Source organism: Rhamphochromis sp. 'chilingali' (assembly GCF_963969265.1).
Source record: "Rhamphochromis sp. 'chilingali' genome assembly, chromosome: 10".
In the NCBI taxonomy this organism is placed as follows: domain Eukaryota; kingdom Metazoa; phylum Chordata; class Actinopteri; order Cichliformes; family Cichlidae; genus Rhamphochromis; species Rhamphochromis sp. 'chilingali'.
The window spans coordinates 1,946,296-1,971,510 of NC_137937.1; the positions used below are offsets into that span (position 1 = coordinate 1,946,296).

A 25,215-nucleotide genomic window follows, 5' to 3' on the forward strand; every position below is an offset into this window, starting at 1 on the left:
AACTAGTGGGGTGGAACACCAAGTTTATTCCCTACTTTGCAGAAAGGGCAGCACCTCCCTGGGATCGAACCACCAAGTTTTTGATTAGTACCTGACCTGAGACTCCTAAACTGCAGCCACCCCGTTCTCTTCTTTTTTTTTTCTGAACAGCTCAGTAGTCCCCCCCCATGCTGGGAGTACTGGTCATAGGTGACTGGCAGTGGAACCATAGTCGGGTGAAGCTCAGCACAGGACACTGATTGTTTCACAGTCAACAGACAAGATACACACAGAGCTCTGTGCACATCGTCAGGAAAATGCTAAACGGTGACTCTTCTCATTACTTCAGCACACATGCGTTGAGTAAATGCTGCCTGTTTGGACACTTCAAGCTGGTGGTTATGAACGGACTCAAGAATGCGTACACTGTAGTAATGGAAATATTCTGAATGCAGTAACTTCCTGCTTTGCTTGTGTGAAACATTAAAGCAGTATTCAAATCAAATCAAATCACTTTTATTGTCACATCACATGTGCAGGTACATTGGTACAGCACATGTGAGTGAAATTCTTGTGTGCGAGCTTCACAAGCAACAGAGTTGTGCACATGCAGAACGTACATAAAATATGTAAGTTATTTCTTGTTAGATATTATTTTCACTCCTGAAATAGATGAATGTACTGCATTTTTTTCTAACTTAAAAGTGAACTAATGAAGAAAAACTTCAGACTCTTTGGCAGGACATTAACTCCGCTGCTACAGAAGTTTTATTTATTCAGCACAAAGTAAGAAAAGGCTGAAAAAGGCCAGTTTCCCAGCTAAAACTTTTTTTTGTCATTTTAACATTAATTCTAACATTAATTACGAGGACATATTATAGCCTGCACCAAATCCTGATTAATCTTGTTCCTGTTTGGTGTAAGGCCTTTCTTGAGAATACTGTAAAATGTTCTTAATGAAGAAGCAAAGTTTTAGCTTTTTCATTCCTGTTTTAAGCTCATTTATATTGCTGTTCAGCCTGTTTTTGTACCTGTAAATCAGCTAATGCCGATGGATTGGAATGGGACACATGAGCAAACTTAACAGTTGCAGGTTTTGGTTTTGTTCAGGGGTGGGCGTCGGCGTTGCAGCAGTGGTGGTGTTGAAATGTTCTGTCAGTTAACTGACAGACGACCACCGCAGCCAACTAACATGATGTTTATAGGTTTAGTTTCGTGCTGGTGTAACCGGACAATATCGCCTCATTTTTAGTGTAAAAATGTGAAAGTGCGACACATGTGGAGCATCCGTACAGTGCACACTGAACCTTGTGGCTCCATAAGCAGACTCAACTGTTTCTGCTGTTTTGTGAGATGATTATTATCAGATGGCTGCTGCAGGGCTTAGTTCGCACAGTGCTTGTACACTCACCGGCTGTATGAGGCAGTAAAACTCTAACCCCTGGTATGATGAAAGGGAAGTTGCTCCTTTGAGCATGTCAGCCCGCAGTGATGGTGCTCCCCCCCCCCGCCCTCTGACCACAGCCTGACCCCCAGCGTGACTGCCGTCGGGATTACCACAGATAAACACAACGGTCACCAGCTTCACGTGGATGAATGCTCTATGAAACATTTATCCCACTGTTTCATGTCTAATCAATTCAGTCTAATTATATATTGATGAATAATAATAAAAATAATATCAAATGATAACATGTATTGAAATAAGTGGAAAAATACACACTGTTCAAAATAAGCAAGCCTGTTTCTGCACGTCTGTTCTCACCTTGACTTGAATGCTGCATTCGTTGCCTCCTGTGCAGACGACCTGTCGAACAGAACCAGTCTGCTTTTTCTTCTCAGACCTTTGACATCAGATGTTCTTTTATCAGCCAGTTCTCTTAGAGATGCTTTTGTGGGGAAGATCTGACTATATCCTCTGTTTCTGAAACACTCGGACCAGCCCGTGTGGCACCAGTAACCATGCCACCTTTACTGTCACCTTTCTCCCCAATTCTGAAGTTCTTTTTGAATTTCAGCAACCCCGTGTCTGTCTTTATTCTTTAAACTGGGGTCCTCTACCAGAGGCCTGGGAGCTTGAGCGTCCTGCACAGCATCTTTGCTGTTCCTGGACAGAGATCTCGGTTGTCCTCTCTGGGATCTGCTGGACCCACTCTCCGAGTTTGGGAGTCACTATCCCAAGAGCTCCTATCCCCCCTTCAGCTTACACATCTTCTCTAGCTCCTCTCTCAGCACTTTGTGTTTCTCCAACTTCTCATGTTCCCTCTTCCTGAAATTGCCATCACTTGGTAAAAGTACGTCTATTACTACAACCTTCCTCCTCTGCTTGTCTACTAATACTGTGTGGGGTTGATTAGTCATCACCGCTTTGTCCATCTGTACCTGGAGGTACTACAGGACCTTAGCTGGTCACTCTCAACCATCCAAGTGGGCACTTTGACCTCAGGACATCAAGACCATACTCAGCACAGATGTTCCTCTATGCTATGCCAGCCACTCAGCTACAGCGTTATATGTCTGCCCTACCTACCAGCTTCTTGCACCCTGCTGTGATGAGCTGCATTTTCTCAGGGCCATCTTTGGTCTTGCATGGTGTGGTAGACCCCAGCCTCTATCAGTCTTGTGCTTAGAGGTTTTTCCTGTGCCGCCATGATTAGTGCCTCCAGCGTGGCTGGTGCATGCCGTGCAAAGGCCTGTGCTTCTGTGGCGACTGGCGCTCTTCTTTTTCGAGTTTCAGTGGCCCGAGTTATTCACCAAACTGTTGTGGTCATCTTCCCGATGTGCTTCTGGATCTTTGTTGTTTCATTCTGGATCGTGCTTCTGACACTCACTGGTCCTTCCTGGGTTTAGCATAGAGGCTGTTGAGCTCGGAGTGAGACCCTTCATACCTGATAAAGAGCTTTCTTATGTGTTTTAAGGCAATAAGATTACAGATATACAGCAACTATGTATATTAAAAAATCTATGTCAGTACGAAAGAGCTTACATAATATCACACCTACACAAAATGCTATTATGGTCTGCTCTACACATGAAAAGTCAAACATTTGTGGAAACTCCTAAAATATCTGGATCTTAACAGATCTATAGCCTGTGCAGCGCTCTTCTAGCTTTCAAAGCAGAGACCGTGTTACATTAAAATGCTGCTGGTATCTTCAAACTATGCAGTCAGGCACGGAGGAGAATCTGCTCTCCATCATTTCAGCCAAAGCATGTGCTGAGAAGTTGAGGGGCACTGGGACAGCAGCATCACACGGTCACGGAGAAGCAGCAGAGAGGACAGAGTAGATGCTCCTGTGTGCTGTGTTACACAACAAGGTCAAGGGTCATGTGTAGAGGTCAAAGGGATGACCGCCAAGCAGCCTGTGAAGGCAGCCCTTGAGTTCCTTAACAATCTGTCAAATCTAATGGAGCACTGAGCGCTCGGGCTGTCAGACTGAAAGTCAGATTACTGATTGTTTTTTGAAAGGCTGTGTTTGATTAAGAGTTGTACCTGTGGGGAGAAGTACGAGGGACTCTTGGATCAGGTTTTTATTTAATAAACTTGGAAAAAGCTGTTGAAAGCATCCTATTTATAACTCTGTCTGCCTTCACTCTTTATTTACCCGGAGTTAATAGAGGCCGCCTGGTCTTCTTTGGTAGGTTTAGTTCATTTATTTTATATTTACTGTGGAATGCAACAACGGTTTAAAGTGAAAAACACGATTCTTCAAGATTATAATGAAGTGAAAACTGATATTCAGCATCAACAAAATATCAGTAACAATCTGTGTGAAATATGAACTCTAATAACTGTGTGCAAAGTTTGTGAGCCTTGTGCTGTCAGTTTTCCATATATTGTCACTTTTATACAGAAACTGTCTGCTCCGCTCATATGGCCACAGCGTTTTAATTTTGAACTTCTTTAGGTGGCTGTAGCTGCCTTAGACTGTCCTTCGCTGCTGTTTGTGGGGGAAGTGATTGGTTGAAGCTGGGTGTCGGTGGGCAACCTGATGTCAATGAAGCCCCAAGTAGATGAGCACACGGGTCTTCCTGGAACTCCTGGCGAGCCCGCTGTTTCTGCTGGTGTTTGCCACATGATTCTTGGTGAATTATGAAGCTGTTGGTAACAGAAATGTCCAGGAAATAATGGTAAACTGTAATGTGCCGCCTCCTGGTTTTCCTGTGGACTGAGTGGCTCCTCAGCATCAGGCCTGATGTGTCCACTCCTCCCATGTAGTGGTTTGCTCAAGACAAACTTTATCCTTCATCCATGTCACTTTCCTTCTGTCTTTCACTTTTTCTGTCAATTGACAGTAAAAATGGTTCTTCACACCTGCCGCTCGCTGCTCTGTGTGTAGGGCTGCCACCATTAGTCAACTAGTCACGATTACGTCGACTATCAAAATCGTCAACGACTAAGTCGACGACTTTGAAGCTTTGTAAGATCCCAAAAGACGCAGGAATAAGTAGCAGGATTTAAGAGTGTAATAACGGACTGAAACAGAAGATGGCAGCACTGCATGTACAAGGATGCCAGCTGCCGTTAAACCCCGAAGAAGAAGCAGCAGTGTCCGGTATCGTAGCTGTGTCCAAATTCAGGAACCGCATCCTCCTGTGCCCACATTTGTAGGCCGATTACGTTACAGCTACACGACAAAGCCTGTCCAAATTCGAAGACTCCGACAAATGTGCCCTTCTTTCCCCAGATTTGAAAGATGGGTCGGGTGTATACTTCGTGGTCCAAAGCTATCCCAGAATTCATAGCGCAGCCCAGCGCAGTTTCCAACAATGGCGGCAGCTAGTTAGTTTTAATGTTACTCTTATTATTCTTTCTGGGTCACAAAATAAACGTTTAACATATTTTCAGGCGAGAATGTAGCTGTGTAAACCTCAAATATCTGCTCAGTTTATCAGGACACCGCATATTTTCAAAAGCGCTCCGACATTTTCGGAGACGTCTGTTACCCACTAGCTCGATAGCGAGCCGGGGGCTAGGTCACTAGCGCCGTGAGAACACCGGACTCCCGGCAGATCGTTTTCAAACCCACCGCCGTCTTTCGCTACTCAGGTTAAACATGATATATGAGTCACTTAGATAACTTAAAATGTTGTTGTTTGGCTTTTTTTTTTGTATTTTATTTGTTCCTGAGTAAATCAGTTTGTCTGAGATTAAAGTTATAGTTTTTACACAGCTGAATAAACGTCAAGCAGACAGCTGATTATCAGAAGTGTGAGATGCTCAGAATATACTCCAGTGTCCTGTTATAGTTTAGATAGCAAGGAGTTTATTAAACTTCACCGAAACAATCTGCAAATTTCATTAAAATTTAATAAACTATCATCTTGTCTTTATTTTTAGTTAGCACAGACCTTAAACACTTAAAGCTGTAAGCTAATGATAGTTATATGAGAGCAGATGCTGCTGGTGCAATAAGCTGTACGTTTTACGTCCAATGGATCTGATTAGTCGACTAATCGCAAAAATAATCGGTGACTAGTCGACTATCAGAATAATCGTTTGTGGCAGCCCTACCTGTGTGTCATTCATTCTTACCTGTGAGTGGACTATGGTGGCAGATGCATTGCTATGATGTTCTGTAAAGCTTGTCATTTGTGTGAACTGCACATGGTAAAATGTAGGCAGGGCTTATTTTTCTGTCTGTGTTCAGACAGCAGTAGCTTGTGAATGCTTTGTACTACCGTAATATGCCGAATATCCCTGTAAAGCTTCACTTCTTTCTGAAACTTCTTTTCTCTAGCACAAACGGTGACTGAGTTATGGTCATTTAAAGAGTGCTTGTAAAATGGGCCCTCCAGTGGGCCCATGGTAACAATGAACTTTTCCCAAGGACCAGCAACGTCAGCAAGATCTCTGCTTGGGTACAAGCAGGTCATGTGCTCACAGCAAATTATTTTGACTTCTATTTTACAAATCTGTAGCTCTATACGTTCCCCCCCCCCCAACCGTTATACAACATATAACATGGCTTCATTTTTGTTCTACAGTTTTGTGCAAAAAAGTAAAAACACTAAAAAAGAAGGCTTCACCGTTTCCGTGTCTTTTGCCTAATCTCAAGTTTTGGTTTTTTTGGGGTTTTTTTTTGGTTTTTTTACTACAAAAAAAATGGAGATTTCTGAAGGAACTTTTATATTAACAACAACATCATTGGACTACAGTCTCTATTTCTACGTTTGTTTGCTGCTGTTGCTCTTAACCAGATTGACATCACAAGAAGATCAGTCTTCAACAGAGCTCGACAGACCACGTGACTTTCAGCAAAATCAAAACACTGCATCAAGCGCTAGTATTTCCAGCACCGGTAATCATTAATTCTGCGGTTTTAATCCCTACTTTCATTTTATTTGCCCCAAAAACAGTGATGTACAAAACGACAGAGAACACGGCAGGTCCGCACAAAGACAGACGTGACGAGGAGGCAAAAAAAAAAAAGAGGAAAAAAATCAAAGGAGTGAAAGGGTCAGATCCACACGAGCACAGAGTGGGGTAAGGACATTAGTGTGCTGCCCAACTTTCATCACGCACATATTTATTATTATATGGTTCTAAGTTTTAGTGCATATGTTTAGTAACTTCAGATCCTGCAACAAGCCCAGGTCCAGTTTACTTTGGTGATTTGGACGATTCCATCTCACAGCTGCTGTTACAGGCCAACGCATCTACAGGGAGTGCAGAATTATTAGGCAAATGAGTATTTTGTCCACATCATCCTCTTCATGCATGTTGTCTTACTCCAAGCTGTATAGGCTCGAAAGCCTACTACCAATTAAGCATATTAGGTGATGTGCATCTCTGTAATGAGAAGGGGTGTGGTCTAATGACACCAACACCCTCTATCAGGTGTGCATAATTATTAGGCAACGTCCTTTCCTTTGGCAAAATGGGTCAAAAGAAGGACTTGACAGGCTCAGAAAAGTCAAAAATAGTGAGATATCTTGCAGAGGGATGCAGCAGTCTCAAAATTGCAAAGCTTCTGAAGCGTGATCATCGAACAATCAAGCGTTTCATTCAAAATAGTCAACAGGGTCGCAAGAAGCGTGTGGAAAAACCAAGGCGCAAAATAACTGCCCATGAACTGAGAAAAGTCAAGCGTGCAGCTGCCAAGATGCCACTTGCCACCAGTTTGGCCATATTTCAGAGCTGCAACATCACTGGAGTGCCCAAAAGCACAAGGTGTGCAATACTCAGAGACATGGCCAAGGTAAGAAAGGCTGAAAGACGACCACCACTGAACAAGACACACAAGCTGAAACGTCAAGACTGTGCCAAGAAATATCTCAAGACTGGTTTTTCTAAGGTTTTATGGACTGATGAAATGAGAGTGAGTCTTGATGGGCCAGATGGATGGGCCCGTGGCTGGATTGGTAAAGGGCAGAGAGCTCCAGTCCCACTCAGACGCCAGCAAGGTGGAGGTGGAGTACTGGTTTGGGCTGGTATCATCAAAGATGAGCTTGTGGGGCCTTTTCGGGTTGAGGATGGAGTCAAGCTCAACTCCCAGTCCTACTGCCAGTTTCTGGAAGACACCTTCTTCAAGCAGTGGTACAGGAAGAAGTCTGCATCCTTCAAGAAAAACATGATGTTCATGCAGGACAATGCTCCATCACACGCGTCCAAGTACTCCACAGCGTGGCTGCAAGAAAGGGTATAAAAGAAGAAAAACTAATGACATGGCCTCCTTGTTCACCTGATCTGAACCCCATTGAGAACCTGTGGTCCATCATCAAATGTGAGATTTACAAGGAGGGAAAACAGTACACCTCTCTGAACAGTGTCTGGGAGGCTGTGGTTGCTGCTGCACGCAATGTTGATGGTGAACAGATCAAAACACTGACAGAATCCATGGATGGCAGGCTTTTGAGTGTCCTTGCAAAGAAAGGTGGCTATATTGGTCGCTGATTTGTTTTTGTTTTGTTTTTGAATGTCAGAAATGTATATTTGTGAATGTGGAGATGTTATATTGGTGTCACTGGTAAAAATAAATAATTGAAATGGGTATATATTTGTTTTTTGTTAAGTTGCCTAATAATTCTGCACAGTAATAGTCACCTGCACACACAGATATCCCCCTAAAATAGCTAAAACTAAAAACTACTTCCAAAAACATTCAGCTTTGATATTAATGAGTTTTTTGGGTTCACTGAGAACATGGTTGTTGTTCAATAATAAAATTATTCCTCAAAAATACAACTTGCCTAATAATTCTGCACTCCCTGTATTTGTCGTTTCAGGTTGTAGTGTTACACAACATTTTCAGATCTAATAGAAATAAAATGAGTGTTTCGTAATTCATTCAATTTGTCTTTATTTAGAACTGACATTATTGTTTCATTCTATTATAGAATCTTACAGGAAAGAGGCAACATTGTAAAAATCCATCGTGCTTTATTAGCTGCTTCAGTGAAAAACAAATCAACAATGCAAAAAAACCCCAAAAACATTGCAAAACAGCATACTGGAAAACAGTTATTCATCACTTGATTGCTTCAATACAACCCTTCGGCACATATATGCAGACGTTTCGTGACTGTTTTGATCTCGCTCTCTCTCTCTTAACCGATCAAACTGGCTGTGGTAGCAGCTTTCAACTCGGTATGACCCAGGTTGACAGAGGGGCCCAGTCTGGATCGCATTCCTGCATTTTGTAGGCTGGTTTTCCTACAAAACACAACAAACATTAGCCTGCAAAGCCACAGTGAACAAAGCAGCAAAGCGCAACGAATTCAATTCAAATCAATATAAGACTTATTTGTAACCTACATCAATAATTATGTTATGATAAATTACGTAATAACTACAACAGCAGACTGACCTTTGTGGAAATGCTTGGAGCAGACTAACATGTGAGCTGGAGGGTTCTGGGACGTTATATTTGGTCTTCGAATGGCAGCAATTCAGGCCATCCGTCACCTCTTTGTTACTTCGGAAACACGGCTCGAACAATTTCTCTTCCACGACGGAATCTGATAACAACTGGTCTCTTTACCCGTCAGCTTCCCGTAGCTGTCATGCGACCGGCTATTGCAGCTAATAATACAACAGCTTCTTGCCAATTTTTCTGTTTCTTTTTATTGCTGTGTGACTGTTTTCTTGTGAAAGCCTGCGAGCACTAGTACCGCTTGCCACTCGTTCCCAGAATCCTTTGCGGTTTTGACGTCACATTTTCGAGCTCTATCCGGTCGTTCAGTCTGACGTCACTAGCCGTGTCTGGGCCTAAACTCTGCTGCAGGTCCATATATCAAACGATCACTATGGCATTACTGAGAGTTGAAAAACTGTCTAAAGTCTTTCATCTTTAATAAAATGATCAGCGTTCTGCTCTACCAGGTGTAACAATTGAGTTTAGCATCCAGGCATCCATGAAAACGGAATTTATGACATTTAACGGAGTTAGAAGTTAGCAGGGAGTTAGCTCGCTAGCTTCTATCTAAATACAGTATAGCATGTCCTGACTGCGGGGTTTTGGAAACAAATTAAAACGTACAGCTCTGTTATCACTTCCAGCATAAATGAAGACAGAAAACTAAACAGCAGTGACGTTTGTAGGGTTACTGAAGTTGGGCTAGCTGGTATATAATGATGTGCTACGTGACCGCTAGCGACACAGCTATGTTAGCATAATATAAACAAGCTAACTTTTTTTCCACTGGATAAAAGTTAACGTGAGTGTTCTCGGTGGTCAGGAACAAATGTAATCGCATGGCAGGATGCTGTAAAAGGACCAAACTTCAGCCAGGAGAACAACTGAGATAATCCATCCACAATACGAGGTTAGTCATTCATATACTGCTGCATGGGCTGGGCTGTAGTTACATCCTAAGGTTTTAAAAACTGAGCTTAAATAAATGATTAGTGGTAATAAAAGCCGAGGGAGGTCAACAGTGATCACTGACTGTTTTAGGAGCTTTTTGAGATCAAATAGAAGAAAATACAAAACATTAAACATGTTAACAACACAAAAGCCATATTAAACGCAGACTACTTTAGACCCGGAAGTAGGATTCGTCACATCATCACTGAACAACCGCATTGTTGTATTTATGTAGATGACTGGGGAGATGCTGGGAAGCAATCATTTTGCACAAGCTTAAGTGTTCATTAAGGTGTTTGTCACATAGATACAAAATAAGCTCCGAGATTAAGCAGGTGTTAAACACAGGGTGCTTAGTTTATGTAAAACATGCAGTTTGTTGCTGTTTTGGTTTACGTGCTGAAAATGGTTTTATTTGTGTATATTCATGTGTTAGACTTGTACATAGTTAAACATGTATGGATCAAATAATGTTGAATTCTGGATTTGTAAGCAATGAAATTTGAAATAAGGGGGTAGGAACAGGACAAGCTCCTGTTCGAGCAGATGCATTCTGTACACATAGACATGAAAATGTGATGATTTTGAAGGTTTGTTTTTTCTCTTGTTGTTTCAGTTATATTTGCATGCTTGAAATAAAAATCTATCTATATAAATTTTAAATTTCATTATTCTTATTATTTTTTTAATTCCAGTTCCAACAGTAAATAGTTTTGTCACTTGTCATTAAGTGTGATTAAAGTAGTAGTAGTAGTAGTAGTAATAATAATAATAATAATAATAATAATAATAATAATAATAATAATAATAATAATAATAATAATAATAAATTTTATTTATGAGCGCCTTTCAAGTCACCCAAGGACACTTTACAATAGGATAAAACACTTAGTAAAACAATGGCAGAATAAGAACAATAAAATAAAAGCACAAGATAAAATGAACAAACAGTGGATTCACAGTGAATATGCAGATTTGAACAGATGAGTTTTGAGTTGGGATTTAAACTGGGGGAGAGAACCAATATTTCTTATTTCAGGGGGCAGAGAGTTCCACAGCCTGGGAGCAGAGCAGCTGAAAGCTCTGCTTCCCATGGTGCCAAAGTAAGTATCCACAGCTGGCCTGTGCAACAACCGATGCAGAGCCCATTAAAGATACTTGAAGCACTATTTTCGTAATTCTACTGTTTCAGTAACCCGGCCTTTTCACTGTTACTTTTGCAAACATTATGATGAACCTGGAGAAGTGTTTACCTTTGCTGACCGAGGCTAAAACGGCTTCATTTGATCCTACTTTGCTTTCTGCAGGGATAGGTTTGAGGGGTCATGCTTCTTTCTGATGCTGATGTTTATGGACTAGAATTTACATACATACCTGCACTCTGGATGTGTCGGGATGATACTTCAGTCTGAAGCCTGGAACACCTGGGGATCGAACCACAGACCTTCCACACCTCCCATCATGTACATTCTGCTTGTTCATTAGTGCTGCACGGTCGAATGATGCTCTCCTGTCTCCTTTTAGCCAGCAGGCATGTGGATATGAAGTTTATGACTATTCTGAATCTGCCTTATGATTCCTAAAAAGTAGCGCATGTAGACCTGCAAGCTGAATGTTTGTACTCTTAATTTCTTCCATCTTTTTAAGTTCATGATATGTTTGATGAAACGCTCGTTTTAACATGTTTACTACAGGTTTTCTATTAAGTTTACAAACACAGATTCAACAGGCTGTGCACGCACTGGAAGTACCTTTGACCCAGTGAATGTTCAGTTAGACTTAATTAGCGGCCAGCTGGATAGGATGATTCCAGTAAGCAGCACGGCTAAAGCCAGGTGGTCGTATAACAGTGACAGCGTCTCCCCTCTCCGCTTGGTTATAACCCATCTGCTCCTTCAAGGCTATCTAAGGCAAGCTGAAACTCCTTACTGTTATGCATGGGTGTCTCTGCTGGAGGTGGGGTGGGAGATCAAGTGGTGCCCATGGGGTAAAGCAATCCTCTCTACTCTGACCTCTCAGCAAGCGCAGGATTCATTATGTCCTGCTGTTGTGGAGTGAAAACAATGGTCTATCTGTGGTCGGCACTTCCTCTCATCCATCTTCTAGTCAGGGTGGGTGATTGATTAAGCAGAGAGCCGACGTCACACAACCCACAACTGTATTGTTCATGTACATACCAAACGAGACAGTCATAACCTCGTCATAGCAACATGCTATTATAATCTTTGAGTTTCTGTAAATGTCCTGTAATCTTAGTTGTAGCGTCCTCAGTAAGTAAACCCATCACGCTCAGCCTGCAAGAGATACTGAGAGAAAGCAAGTTTTCATGAAATGGGTAAAATTACTGTCTGATATCTGTCAGCAGGATAATATGCAAGTAATACAGTTTTAATCTGCTGACAATTTAGAGTCAGTGTTGGAGTTGGGATACCTGTGTATATGGGATTTTCACCTCTTTGGAGTGTCCACGTTCCATAACATGTAGAAGTACATGTATGTAAGTGCACACTTGATTAAACGGGGAGCATCTTCTCATTTCTGAAACTACATTTGTTTAACATTTGGCTAAAATGCAGCCTAACCTCGAGTGTTCCTCCAGCAGCCTGGTAGATCTTTATGGCGTTATTTCCGTGCCTCTATTCTGAGCGCACGGAAAAAACATTTTGCAAGTACAAATGTTGCATTTTGAGGAGAAAATTATTTAGAGTGAAGAAAAGTTTAATTTGAGCGAACAAAATTCATTGCTGCGTGCAGGAAATGTTCAGTGTTTGCTGTTATCCACACAGTAACAGCCCCTCTCGCTCAGTTGTTGGCATTTGCCCTCAATAGAATAGAATAAGATGAACAGAACAACATACAAATGGTAAATGGCCTGTATTTATATAGCGCTTTACTAGTCCCTAAGGACCCCAAAGCGCTTTACATATCCAGTCATCCACCCATTCACACACACATTCACACACTGGTGATGAAGCTACATTTAGCCACAGCCACCCTGGGGCGCACTGACAGAGGCGAGGCTGCCGGACACTGGCGCCACCGGGCCCTCTGACCACCACCATACAATACAAGTACTAATAAGTAAGTAATTAATAAGTACTAATAAAATACTTTATTACATAGGAAAAAGTGCACTTGGTGCTGTTGCACATGGAGGAGACAATCATCCATTTTTATTTATTTATTTTTTCAAATTGCACAGAAAAACCAAACCAGTAGGACCACACATCATATTTATCAGGATCTCATGATATGTTTAATGGGCCGATGTGGTTGTGTTTGCAGTGATGCTAAAGAGCAACACATACTTAAATTCTAGTTCATTACTGCCGTCCCTGACCTAAAGTAACAGTTGTTACCACTGGAAATAATCTTCCTGTTTCGCTGCCTTTGAATGTAAAGTCACACTTGCTGACTTAATCAGGTGTGTTTGTTAGTAGCAGCCAGGTGATCAATCTTAAGGCCGTACTTTGTTTTCATAGGACTGCATAGAGTGATCCTCGATAAGCACGGTGCGTCTAAAATAGCTGTTAGGTAACAGTTGAGGTTTGTTTGAAATACCGACCAATGCCTGCCAATTAAAGAAAAAATGCCGCCATCTATCCTCCCTTTCTGTGATCACACAAAGAGTTAGGAATGAGCAGGCCATGTGTGCTGATGTAACCTTCCAGTGTTTTGTATGCATATGACAAACCATATATTTCAGTCTCCTGTCAAGTTGAAGGTTAACACTGTTTGCTGGCAAAACACTGAAATATTGACCAAAATCTTCTTTGCACTTGATGCAGTACCTGCAATAAAAACCCACAACGTTGACTTTAGGGCATCAAAAACTGAAAAAATTAGCCTTTTATGAGAAAATAAGTAGATGACAAGTGTAAAACACATTAAAAGGAAGGATGGAAACACTGGGAACCTAAGGCACTTAAAGAAGTGGCAAACAATGTGCTGTGAACTGTGTGTTATAGTGGCATGTGGGTCATTCAGAAAGCTGTGGATACTGTTGTTTGCACGTGTCTGATGAGACGTCTTCACACAGGGACTGACTTGGAGTGATGTGATGACATGATAGGAAAAAGTGACAATTAATGACTTGAAGCGATGATGGACAAATAACCGCGAGTGGGTCCCAACTCCAGCCTTTCAGCTCCTAGTGGAGCGACTAAGATGACTGTCAGTGACAACAAAGAATACAACTCATAGAAATATAAGGGTAAGTACTTTGGTAGGTTACCTAGGCAACTGGAGCTTGTAATGTCAACAAGGCTTAAATGTAACTTGACTGACCGTACAGTGGCCAGGAGACGCTGAATGACTTCATATTAGAGATGAGACTTTTTCCACTCAGTCATTCCCCAAGCCTTTTTACTGCGGTATTCTCATATAACAAAGTGTTTGCCTTTAAATATTAACATTAAAGTTGAACTGCCTGAGCGTCACGACAGACGGCGATCTGATAAAAGTGGTCAGTTTTGTCTTTATCAGCAGGAGGCTGCTGCAGTCAAAAGGGGGCAGGGATTATCCTGTTAATGGGCTTATTCGCGGTATTCAAAGAAACACTTGTGACCTCGCTCATGTGGCCAATGACGGGTTGCTCTGACATTATATACTCTCCCACTTTTCTACATGCCTGTCAGTCTTTCCTGTCTTTGCAATGTTCAGTCTTTTAAAGCGGCCGTTCCAGTTTAGCATGATGTCCCAGAATGCTGCTGGGTGGGTTTTTAGCAATGAAATCAGAATGTCGCTAGTCTGGTTGGCATGGCAGGTAGACACTAAACTACTCGGATAACAAACTGGCGTTGCCCTCCGCTGGCCATGTGGAACCCTAGCCCATCTGGGACAGAGGAGCTGGGATGCTGATGGACTGATAGAGTTGCTGCATGAGTGCTGTGAAACCCCGGGCAGTGTAGTGGCTTCAGGTTGAGGATTTCTGTAGGTTTAGGGGACTGGTGTATATTTAATATGGAGGAAATGTAAATCTTTGTGGTGTCATGAACAAACATGCCCAGCCTTCTCAGGATGGAACAGAGCTTATCTTGTATTGTAATAGACGTTTACAGTCCTGGCTTGGAATAGTGCTTGCTCACTGCAATACATAAGCAGTGAAATCATTACAAAGTGAGGCTTTCTTCTTTGTAACCACACTTTAGATTTTTGAGCCGTTTAGCCAGTAACTTAGATTACATGCAAGTAAGACTGGACAAAAAGACTGACGTATGTTACACTCAGTCATTGCTTGTTCTTATTTAGAGGTGTCAGGCTGGTATAACATTCATATATTTTAGCCTGTTGTTGTTTGCAAATGCAGAAAAATACATTTGCTCAATACAGCTCATAGCTGCCCGTTCTGATAGGCTGATGCAGTATTGAGCCACTTGTTATAAACCTTGCATTGAGCATGTCTCCATCCACAGGGGGACAGGAGGCCGTATGTTACTTTGATAGCGAGCTGATTAGCCCTGAAGTTGCAGAGGTTTTAAAGGTGAAAGGTTAAAGATGCAGCCTTTCATTGTCCGCACACAATGGGCCACGGCGGCGCAGGCTCTGCTGCATTGGCTGCTGCTGGAAGCCTTTCCAGCCTCAGGCTATCACGGTCAATAAGCCGTCATGAGGATTAGCAACAGAGACCACACACTGGAGAGCTCTGCTGCTGGTCTGTTATCGACAGACACGACAACCGAAACACGACTTGATCCCAGTTAGCGCTGGGCCAGATCATACCATTCACAGTAATACCGGTATAATGTTGGGCAACGATAACAAAATGAAATACGGCGATAGAATATGGGTAAAACGTGGCGGAAAAAGCATGGCGCCGATGGCGAATGAGAAGAGCGAGAGCGGATCGTTGAATGAAACGATGAATCTGAACTGGTTTGTAAAAATGCTGCAGCTTCACTGGTGTGGAACTGGTTTAGCTTTCGTCCGTCAGATACACAACAAAGCACTATTTTTGGTAGCGCATGCTAGCGGGCCGTCGTTATTACCGTGTTGTTTGGAAAATACGGCGCACTTAAAATCAATCCTTTGATTTGTCTGAAAGTCGACAGTGCCCCTTATAATCCCGTGTGCCTTATGTATGAACTCTGGTTGTGTTTACTGACCTCGAAACGATTTTATGTGCACGGTGCTCGAAAATCTGTCAAATGTTTCAGTACGACTTTGCTAAGCTACGAAGCCGCACCGCTTGATGGATTGTCGGAGCATTACGGCTATCGTAGGCGGAGCCTGGCGGAGTGATACGTACTGTTCTTCAACATAATATTACCGTATTGTGTGTGTATAAGCTCTTTTTAAGTTTTGTGGATATTATACATGGTTATGCTGAGGATATGTCGGCCAGTTTCCACTGGAAATGCCTTTTGGTTAAACTGTCAGCGAGGAGTTTGCACTGTTACATTTTTATATAACTTTAATGCAAAAAACAGCTGCTTGTTTAAGTGAAAATACATCGATGGGGATTTTTGCACTACTAAAGTTGTGGAGTTGTAAAGTATTTTGTCTCGTGTCAATTATATCGTCAGTTATATCGTTATCACAAATTTTCAAATGTATATCGTGATAAATATTTTTGCTCTACTCCCAGTCACATAAACGTTGTTGTTAAGAGCTGACGAGAGAGCAGAAAGAAAATTGGAAAATGATGTGTGGCAGGACCGCTGTGCTCTCAGCGTGGCCTCTTACACACACTGGCCGGATATTGAAAGAAGACTTTCCTGCAGCACATGGTAGTGTTTTAGATTTTAAATGTGTTGTTCTTGCTTCCAAACACCCACCATCTCCAATAATCTCATTCAAATCTGTAGTGTCTTATACTCAGACCTCTCGTACGGTCTGAGTATGAGTCTAATGGAAACAGAGTAGTAGTCAGCTATGCTTAGGGTTCCAGAAACAATGGTTATTCAGAAAGCAGTGAATACTGTGCCCTAAGACATGTCTTCACACAGGAATGGACTTGCAGCGATGTGCTGAGTGGACACCATAGAGGAGAAAAATCTAATTTAAAAAAATGAACGACTTCACGGTGGTGCTGGGTCCCAGGTTAATCTTTTCAGCTTCAAGGTGAGCGCCTAAACTGACTGTCAGTGACAATGAAGAATACACTGCTGTGTATGTAAAGAGGGATGAGTACTTTAAAAGGTTGCCTAGGCAACAGGAGCTCGGATTGTCAACAGTGGTTGTAGTGATGAACGATAGTCTGTGGACCACGCCGGCGCTCCAATCAGTGTTAGTTTTGCTCATCCCCCATTATTCATCATTATAATAATAATATGTTGATACGACACTCAAATCTTGCTTGTTGTAGTTTTCATGTTGAATCTCCACACGTGACAGATGTGATGAGTGTGGCTGCATCTGCAGAGACTCACTGGGTGATTTTGTGGCCGTGTGTGATGAGGGCACGATGAAGTGCAGGAGACACAGGTGGGAATCTTTTGGAAGAAACAAACAAAAAAGCGACAAACCCTTTACTGTGGTATTCTCATATAACAGAGGGGGTGTTTTTAACCCTTTTAAAGCCGGTCGGAGCGGGCACGCTCCGTTTTGCTAACTATTTTTAAATCCCGGTAGCACTGCAACCACATAAGCTAGCGCCATAATTTTTTTTGCATATGAAACCGGAGGAGTTGTACTTACATCTTATGCCATCAGCTTGCCCTAAGTCAGTTTCCTTCCACATATAGCTTTGAAAAACTGCATAAAAAGCGCTTGCAGCAACAAAAACATAATATTCCAGAAACACGCTTTGCCGATCCGATCACTTCCTACGTCCATCAGCACGAACTCTCGCATGTCCTCCATGTCCTGCCCGAAACCGGAAGTGACGTCATTTTGCGGAAATGTAGTTTTTTGCCTTCAGGGCCTCATGAGCCTATACTGGTGTTTTTAAAAGTTATGTTTGACTTTATGACTTTCTGTGTCGTTTCTGGGATGCTGAGGACTCATATTGCACTGCTGGAAATAGTTTATTTTGATGCACATGCTGCTTTTTTGCAAATTTGCATCATAATATTTATTTTCGTTTTTCCTGCAGTATATGAAAATTGGTGTATTTCAAAAATAAAACTATAAAGACACTCAAAATAAATTTCCTGTGGTAGGAAACTATTTTGTGCAACTTTTTTGTATTTACAGTTTTGAGGGATAAGCCTCTTAAATTTCTCTAACTAGAAATATATGTTAAAAAACAAAAACGATTTTCAATTTTTTTGTAGTTTATTGCACGTTTTTGAAATTTATGTAATTACTATGCACTTAATGCATGCATATTATTAAAATTTGGGCTATAATGGTTGTATTGATGTATAGCAACTTGAAATGCTCCCAAAAATGACACTACAGCCTGTAAAAATATAATATAAGCTCTGGCGGACTATGGCAGGTCTTAAAGGGTTAATTATTAACGTTGGTTTCTAACTGTAATAGGTCTCCTGCTTTTGTTACAATCTTATGGACGACACCAGTGGACGTGGAAACATTTGGCACTGACGCTGTGTCTGGATACAGCTTCACAGAGCTATAGTCGTGTTAATTGCTGTGAGCCTCACAAATGGAATCCCACTGATGCCCATTGTTGTGTGTGGGGGTGTGTGAGGAGTTAACACAAAGCACTTTTAACCAGGCTACTGTTAACCATCTTTAATAGATAGATGGTTTTTATTACTCATGTATGTTTTTGAAGTTTTGGATGCCAAAATACATTTTGTGTCAACGAAACTGTAAATGATAAATATATTTGTCCACAGTTCCATTCTCTGATTCGTGCTGATGTGGAGACAACATTTCAAAGCCTGAACCCTAAAGAGCAGTAATAAAAAAAACGTGACTTTTTTTAACAGGTTATCAGCGACTCGTTAATGATGAGGCTTATCTTAGGTACATCTGCCATACCTACACATGCCTCTTATAACTAAACTGTAATTGTAAGAGATGTAAGATAAAGACAGTTGGTGCAGTCACATAAAAGTAGGTTGTGGTCCTTCAGTCGACAAGTTCCAAATGCTTTGAGTCACATGGCAGATATAATGGCTGGAGGTGAACTTCTCTGCAGTTCGAGGTGACATCCAAACTTCTTGTCTCACTTCAAAGCTGCAGCTCCTCAGAACTGTGTGGAGGTGGGGAACTTGTTACATGGATGTTACATATGTAACGTATGTTTGTTCGGCTGACTGAGGCACGCGTGTGTTCGTGTGTGTGCTCCAGGGAGAACATATGCCCTGGTGTTGGAGGGGGGTTGGGAAGGAGGGGTCAGGTGCAGGCAGCTGGCGTGTGTCGGGTCAAGGGTCTACAGCTGTTGATAGCAGGGTGGTACACTGACACAGATGGGGGGGGGGGGTTATGCACCAACATTCTGCACCAGTCTGGATGTGACTGATGGAGCTCGCTCGGTGCTATGTAAGTGAGAACCAGTCACTTGGTGGTTGCACAGATGGCCAGGCTGCTGCAGGAGGTGAGACGGGGAAAAAATGTGGGTCTAATAAAGCTGAGACAGCAAGTGGGTAACTAATATGAAGCAAACAGACTGTCGTGGGGTTAGGGGAGCCCGATGATGTGTCAGGCTGTGCATAAAAGATCCATAAAAATGTTTTCCCACTGTGTGGTCCAGCGCGGTCAGCTTTTACTGTTGCTACTAGTTTGGTGGAGACTTCGAGTCTTTGCGTACAACAGTTCTTCATACATGGACGCGGTGACACGTGAAGGAAACGTGCTGTAAAGTGCTTCCTACAGAAGCAGCATCAGATAGGAAGGTAGGGAGTATTCCCTGATCAGGGTTAGGGTTTGTTTCATAACTAATGACTGAAGCCTGGTCTCACAATAACCAAGTTAGCAAGTCAAAATGAATGATAGTGAAAACAAACGTGCACGAATGAACACACATAAGATAAGAAGGTAAGCTGTATTAAAACTACTCATGTTGTGTTAAGTGTTGGGGATTGATCAGAGTTATAATAATATTTTGGTTTATTTTTACTTTTTATAATGAAACTTTTTTAGCTTTAATGTTCTTAATGATATGGATGTTAGAGGTGAATGTGCGTGGCATTAAAGTTCAGATGTTGCAGCGCTCTGTGATGGCAGGTGACTCACAGGAAAGCACCCAAACTTCATCAGGTTGCTTGTGAAAACTAAATTGACCAAACTGAGATCAAACCAGAGAAATTTCCTCCACATTTTCATGCTAACACATTCCCCACATCACTACAGCTCCACCACCAGTCTGTAGTGCTGATACAAAGCAGGATGGATCCCCGCTTGGAGGATGTTTATGACCCATTCTGATGGTAACTGTCAGATTTTTTTTTTTCCAGTAGAAATTGAGATGTCAGACTGGGCAACATGTTTCCAGTCTTCTATTGTCCAGCTTTGGTGAGCTTGTGCGAACTGTAGCCTGAGTGTGAACAATGATGGTGAGGTGGCTGTGGTCTGCTCTTAGGTCCACTCGGTTGCTGTTGTGTCACACCTCTTTGACACCACACACACACAGTGTAAGGTCTGAGTGGGTCTGCCCTTTATTACTCCATGTAACTGAGAGTGCTCTTTCTGTTTCAGATTTGTGAGTACTCTGTACTGCCTCAGTTACTTTGTTTTGTTGATTTTTATTTTTGTTCACTATTTTTTGACGTCTAGTTTTAGTTGACTTGGACGCCTTGTTGGTGATCATCGACTGCATGTAGCTTTCCAGTCTTACAGTGGGAGCCCCTTAAAACTGCATTCATCTTAAAGGCCAGCAGGGGGAGACTCCTCGAGCTGCCAGATGTATTAAAGAAGGGCCCTGCTTTTCCCCTGCCGGATGACCTCGCGTAACACTTTCCTGAGGAGTGCACGATCTTCATCATTAGTTTAAATGCAACATTATGCTTATATTGTAAAGTCTCAGTGGAGCCAACAGGTTGAATAAAGCAGTATATGCATTACTATATGATACTGCAACCTGTGCTGCTCCCCACATGCTACTTAGTTTACAATCACCAAGAGGATCAGAACGAGTTTCCTTAGAGGCTTCACGCTGAGTCTTTTATAATACAGCCTGTTGTGGTGGGATTTGTCACAGGGGTGAGCATGAGTCACCAACCAGAAGGAAATAAGAGATCATCTCAATCTATTTACATAAAAAACAACATAAAATGAAGGAGATCGATGCTGAGTTTGCTAAAGTAAGACATGAATTTTAGTGATGAGGTTACAGGTGAAAAGATGTTTAAGACACTGGACTGAAACATTCACACATCATGATGCGTGAATGACGTCACTGTCATTATATTATGCTGCTATCCTGTATATATTGTACATACTATTGTTTGAGTACTTACGATTGTTTTTTTTTTGTACTTTTTATATTTTACATTTATATTTATTATTGAAACTTGCACCAAGGGAGTGGCACTCCAATTTCGTTGTATGACAATAAAGGCTATTCTATTCTATTCTATTCTATTCTATGCAAGTCTCCTTTTCCACTGTGAGATCTACGATCAGAAGATGGATAAGCTATCTTTAGAAAAGCATAATAGTCTTAAGCTGTGGTGTTTAAGCAATATTCTGTTGGCACTCAAAGGTGTGTGAAACCTGTACCACTGATATCAAACAGGATGGATCCACACTTTTATGTTGTTCATGTGAAATTATGTCTGATTGTTGCAGTATCAGACCTGGCAACATTTTGTGGTGAGCTTGTGCGACAGTTTCTTATGCTTAGCTGCCTGGTGTGTTCTTCTGATGTTGGGGGGGTTTCTCTGCATGCATCCTCATCAAGCCGTGTTCATATCTGCATAGGACACACTGTGATGGGACTTTGTGGCCACACTCCCCTGGCTTACAGACAATCTAGTTCAGGTAGACTACTCTCTCCTCTGGGCTCAGCATGTCTGCTCTGCTCACTGTTGTTCGCACTGGGCTGTAGCCTCCAGACTTCCAGCTTAAATGAATGGACTGGCCTTAAATGGCCTTTGTGCTCTACCTGAGCACTCAAAGGGCTTTATGTAACTTGCCTCATTCGCCCATTCGCACAAGCTTTCTGTCTAACATTCACACACATTGGACATGTCCAGTACACCAGAGAGCAACGTGGGCTTGGTATATTTGGCGTGCAAACCAGAGCAGCTGTTAATAGACGACCTGCTCAGCTACCCTGAGCAGTAGCGTTGGTCAGTGTGGATGTGTGGGCTACAGGCACAACACAAGTCTGACTGACTGAACTGCCAAACTAAAAGAAGCCAAACTTTGTGCTATAACTTTTGTGTCTTACAGCAGTTAATTGCACGTTGGAGTTTGAATCCTTTTTGTTAATATTATCATAATTGCCAGTACTCTGTAACAATTGGAGCACTAACCTCGCACCTCTTTTCTGCAGGTTTTTACAGCGATCATCAGCTTGAAACTGAGCACAACAACATGGGTACGTTCATAAACCTGCACTTACCTCAGATTTCAATCTTACTTATCTTCCCTTACTTTTCTGTTTAAGTACTAATGAAAAATATTTAGTTACATTTGCCCCCAGTATCTGTTTACTCCAAAATACATGAACTTTTCTCTGGTCCAACAACGCTGAACCTCACTTTTAGTTTCTGATCTTGAAAATGATCTTTGGACAAAGATCTCCCTCTAGTGGTAAAGTGAAATGTGAAATTAATAAATGGGTTCTAGTTTCCAATCAAAACCACAAGAGGGGGGTATAAACCCAACGACAGCCGCTTCCATCCACACGAGCATGGAGAGAGAAATCCAACAAGTGGAAATGAAATGTCTAAACACATTTACACGTTTCATAAAGCAACGAGTCTTGATGGTCTGCTTCAGCGATGTGATCTCAGAGAACTTCAATAAATGAAAGTAATCGACGTCTTTGTTGTCTTCAACATCTCTGCGCGGTGGACGCAGTGCAGAGATGCAACACGAGCTGTAGAAATGTGTCGGGAAGACGTGACTCCTGGTTTCAGGGGAAGCTGGATGCAGGGGGACAGGGTGAGGCAGTGGTCCAATGTTAAGGTCCAGGTTCAGATGAAGTTCACTCAGGACTCCCCTGGCTGCCATTGCAGCGCCAGGTGGCACCATGGAGAGGGTCATAGGTCATGCACAGTTCAAAAAGCGCTGACCTCACCGTGACTCCACGCTGACCTGTTTGTGTGCAGCTCTGCTCTCATAGTTCCTCCATAAACCTGCAAGTGTGTGTGTGTGTGTGTGTGTGTGTGTGTGTGTGTGTGTGTGTGTGTGTGGGGAGGAGGGGTCACTAAGAAGTAGAAGGAAGCCGAGAGGAACTATTAAACCTGCGCACACACTGAATGGTGGGCATTGTCAGCGTGCTGCAGGAGAAGGCGTGGATTTATGAGCCCAGGCATGATTGGGTTGTAAACTTGACGAGGTGGGTTCGCTCTGTTAGCTCTATTCTCATCCCAGGATGCTGCAGTGCACGCACTGGGCAAGGGTGACGCAGAGGTCAAGGGGGGCTGCAGAAAGCCTCCTCCGGCTTGTAAATGCTGTGACAGGGCTGGGAATTCACAGACCTCCATTCAGTGACCAAAAAAAGCCAGGTCAGGGACCGAATAGCTGCGCTCGCAGCAGCTGTTTCCAACACGAGCCCAGTACATGAAGTCCTAATATCAACTCTGTTATCTCAGAAATGTTTTTTCTTCACTAGAATCTTAATCTCTGAAGGTGAATCGTGTTGTCGTCATGAAGCAGCAGATGGTCATTTATTGGAGATGGATTTGTGCACCACGGGGCTGTAAACCCACGACAGTGTGCTGTCCTGGCCACAGATGTTCAGAGCTCTTTGGGGAAGCGTAAAGAGATGAAGTCCATTTAAAAAAAGAAAGAGCTGCACACTTCATCACTCACACGTTCATCTCCATCAGCTGGAAGTTAACTGTTTAAAAGCCAAATTCATGCAGATCTCTTGAATTCGTGCGGCAGTGACATTTGATTTGATTCTGGGAATAACTGAGCGTGTCGGAGATGAACCTCGGGCCAAAAACACCGAGTGTGTTTGGATTAATAGAAGGTCATTCTGTCTTGAACAGGGAGCCAAAGTATTACTGGGAATAATATTTTCATGTGTAAGGATCCTGGCTGCTGCATTTGAATGTCCTGAACTAGTTCTACTGAAAGTCCAGTGCAGTGTTACAATAATCTCACCTGCTTGTCATGAATGCAGGTCAGAGTCAGGTTTTTTAACTTGATATATTTTTCAAGTAATAGAAAGGAGGTCTGGTGGCCTTATTAATACGATCATCAGAACTTGAATCACAGAAATGGAAGTTAAATCTGATCAAATTTAGACAAAGAGAAAGTCTCGTCTCCAAGTTTTGACACATCTGCAGTTAATGTGAGTGCAGCTCATTGTGAACAGAGGTTAGAAGATCAGAGTAGAATGTAGCTCTGTATCATCTACATAAGAGCAGCAGGACACATTATGACTCTTCATATTATTACCAAAATACTACATCAAGGTTAAAGAGTAGTAGACCAAGGACAGACCCTTGAGGAACCCCTGACTGAAGCCTGTGCAGGTCTAAAGTCATCGATCGAAATATTAAAAGTTCGACCCTTTAGCTGTGATGTAATCCAACCAGGAAGCTGACCTGTTAAAGCAACTCATGAAGTCTTTGAATTAAAATGAAAGGGATCAAATAAAACCAGGACTGTGAGTCACTGCTGGTCCTCGGTGACTTTAGTAAGAGCTGTTACTGAAACCTTATTGGTCCTTATCATTACAGACTGTGAGAAGTTCTTCATACAGCTGTTTGTAAATGTGTTTTTTTCCAAATATTGAGCTGAGAAAACGGTTTAGAAATATCTGTAAATACTCATGGCTCTGGAGTAGTGGAGTGATTACAGCACTTTTGAGAGAAACAGAGCTGGGTGGATGGGATCTAGATTTGTAGGTTAGCAGGTATGTGGACTCACAGCAGTAGTTTGATAAGAATGTGAAGCAGTGCTGGATAAACTAGAACAGCACACATGACCTCTAACACTACAACATTTGTTGTGGAAGAAAGAAGCGAATTCGTGACATTTATTTATTGAAAGAATTTTGGTGAATGTGGTTTTGGAGCCATTAAGTCGTTTAAAGATGGATAAAAATAAACGACTGAATTAGACTCGTTATTGTTAATCAGCTGGAAGCTGATTGGGTGATGGGCCATTTCTATAGGTTTCAAAATGAATTTGTAGTTTATGTATATTTTCCATTTTAAACATAGTTAATTTCGTGTTTTGAGCTCCACCTCCAGTCGCCCTGTGCTGACCCGGTCCTCATTCTTCTCTGACCCCCTCCCCTTCAGTGACCAATGGCTTATCAGTGTCCTTTGGTGATGGTCTGTGGTTTCGTGGTTAATCATTACCAGGTGGGGACGAGACTTTCTCTTCTCAACTTTGTCCCTGAGCAGTTGGACTGACTGGATCTGTGCACACAGTTTCCCACTCA

At 42.2% G+C, this 25,215-nt stretch overlaps 1 protein-coding gene across 1 annotated transcript in view; it reads left to right on the forward strand.

Annotated features, from left to right (window-relative positions):
- nr6a1a (nuclear receptor subfamily 6, group A, member 1a) overlaps window positions 1–25,215 on the forward strand; it is a 124,271-nt gene that overhangs the window by 9,996 nt on the left and 89,060 nt on the right. The window contains exon 2 of the mRNA XM_080894611.1: window positions 22,141–22,185. Coding sequence (XP_080750737.1) covers window positions 22,141–22,185 — 45 coding nt within the window. The remainder of the gene's footprint in view (window positions 1–22,140; window positions 22,186–25,215) is intronic.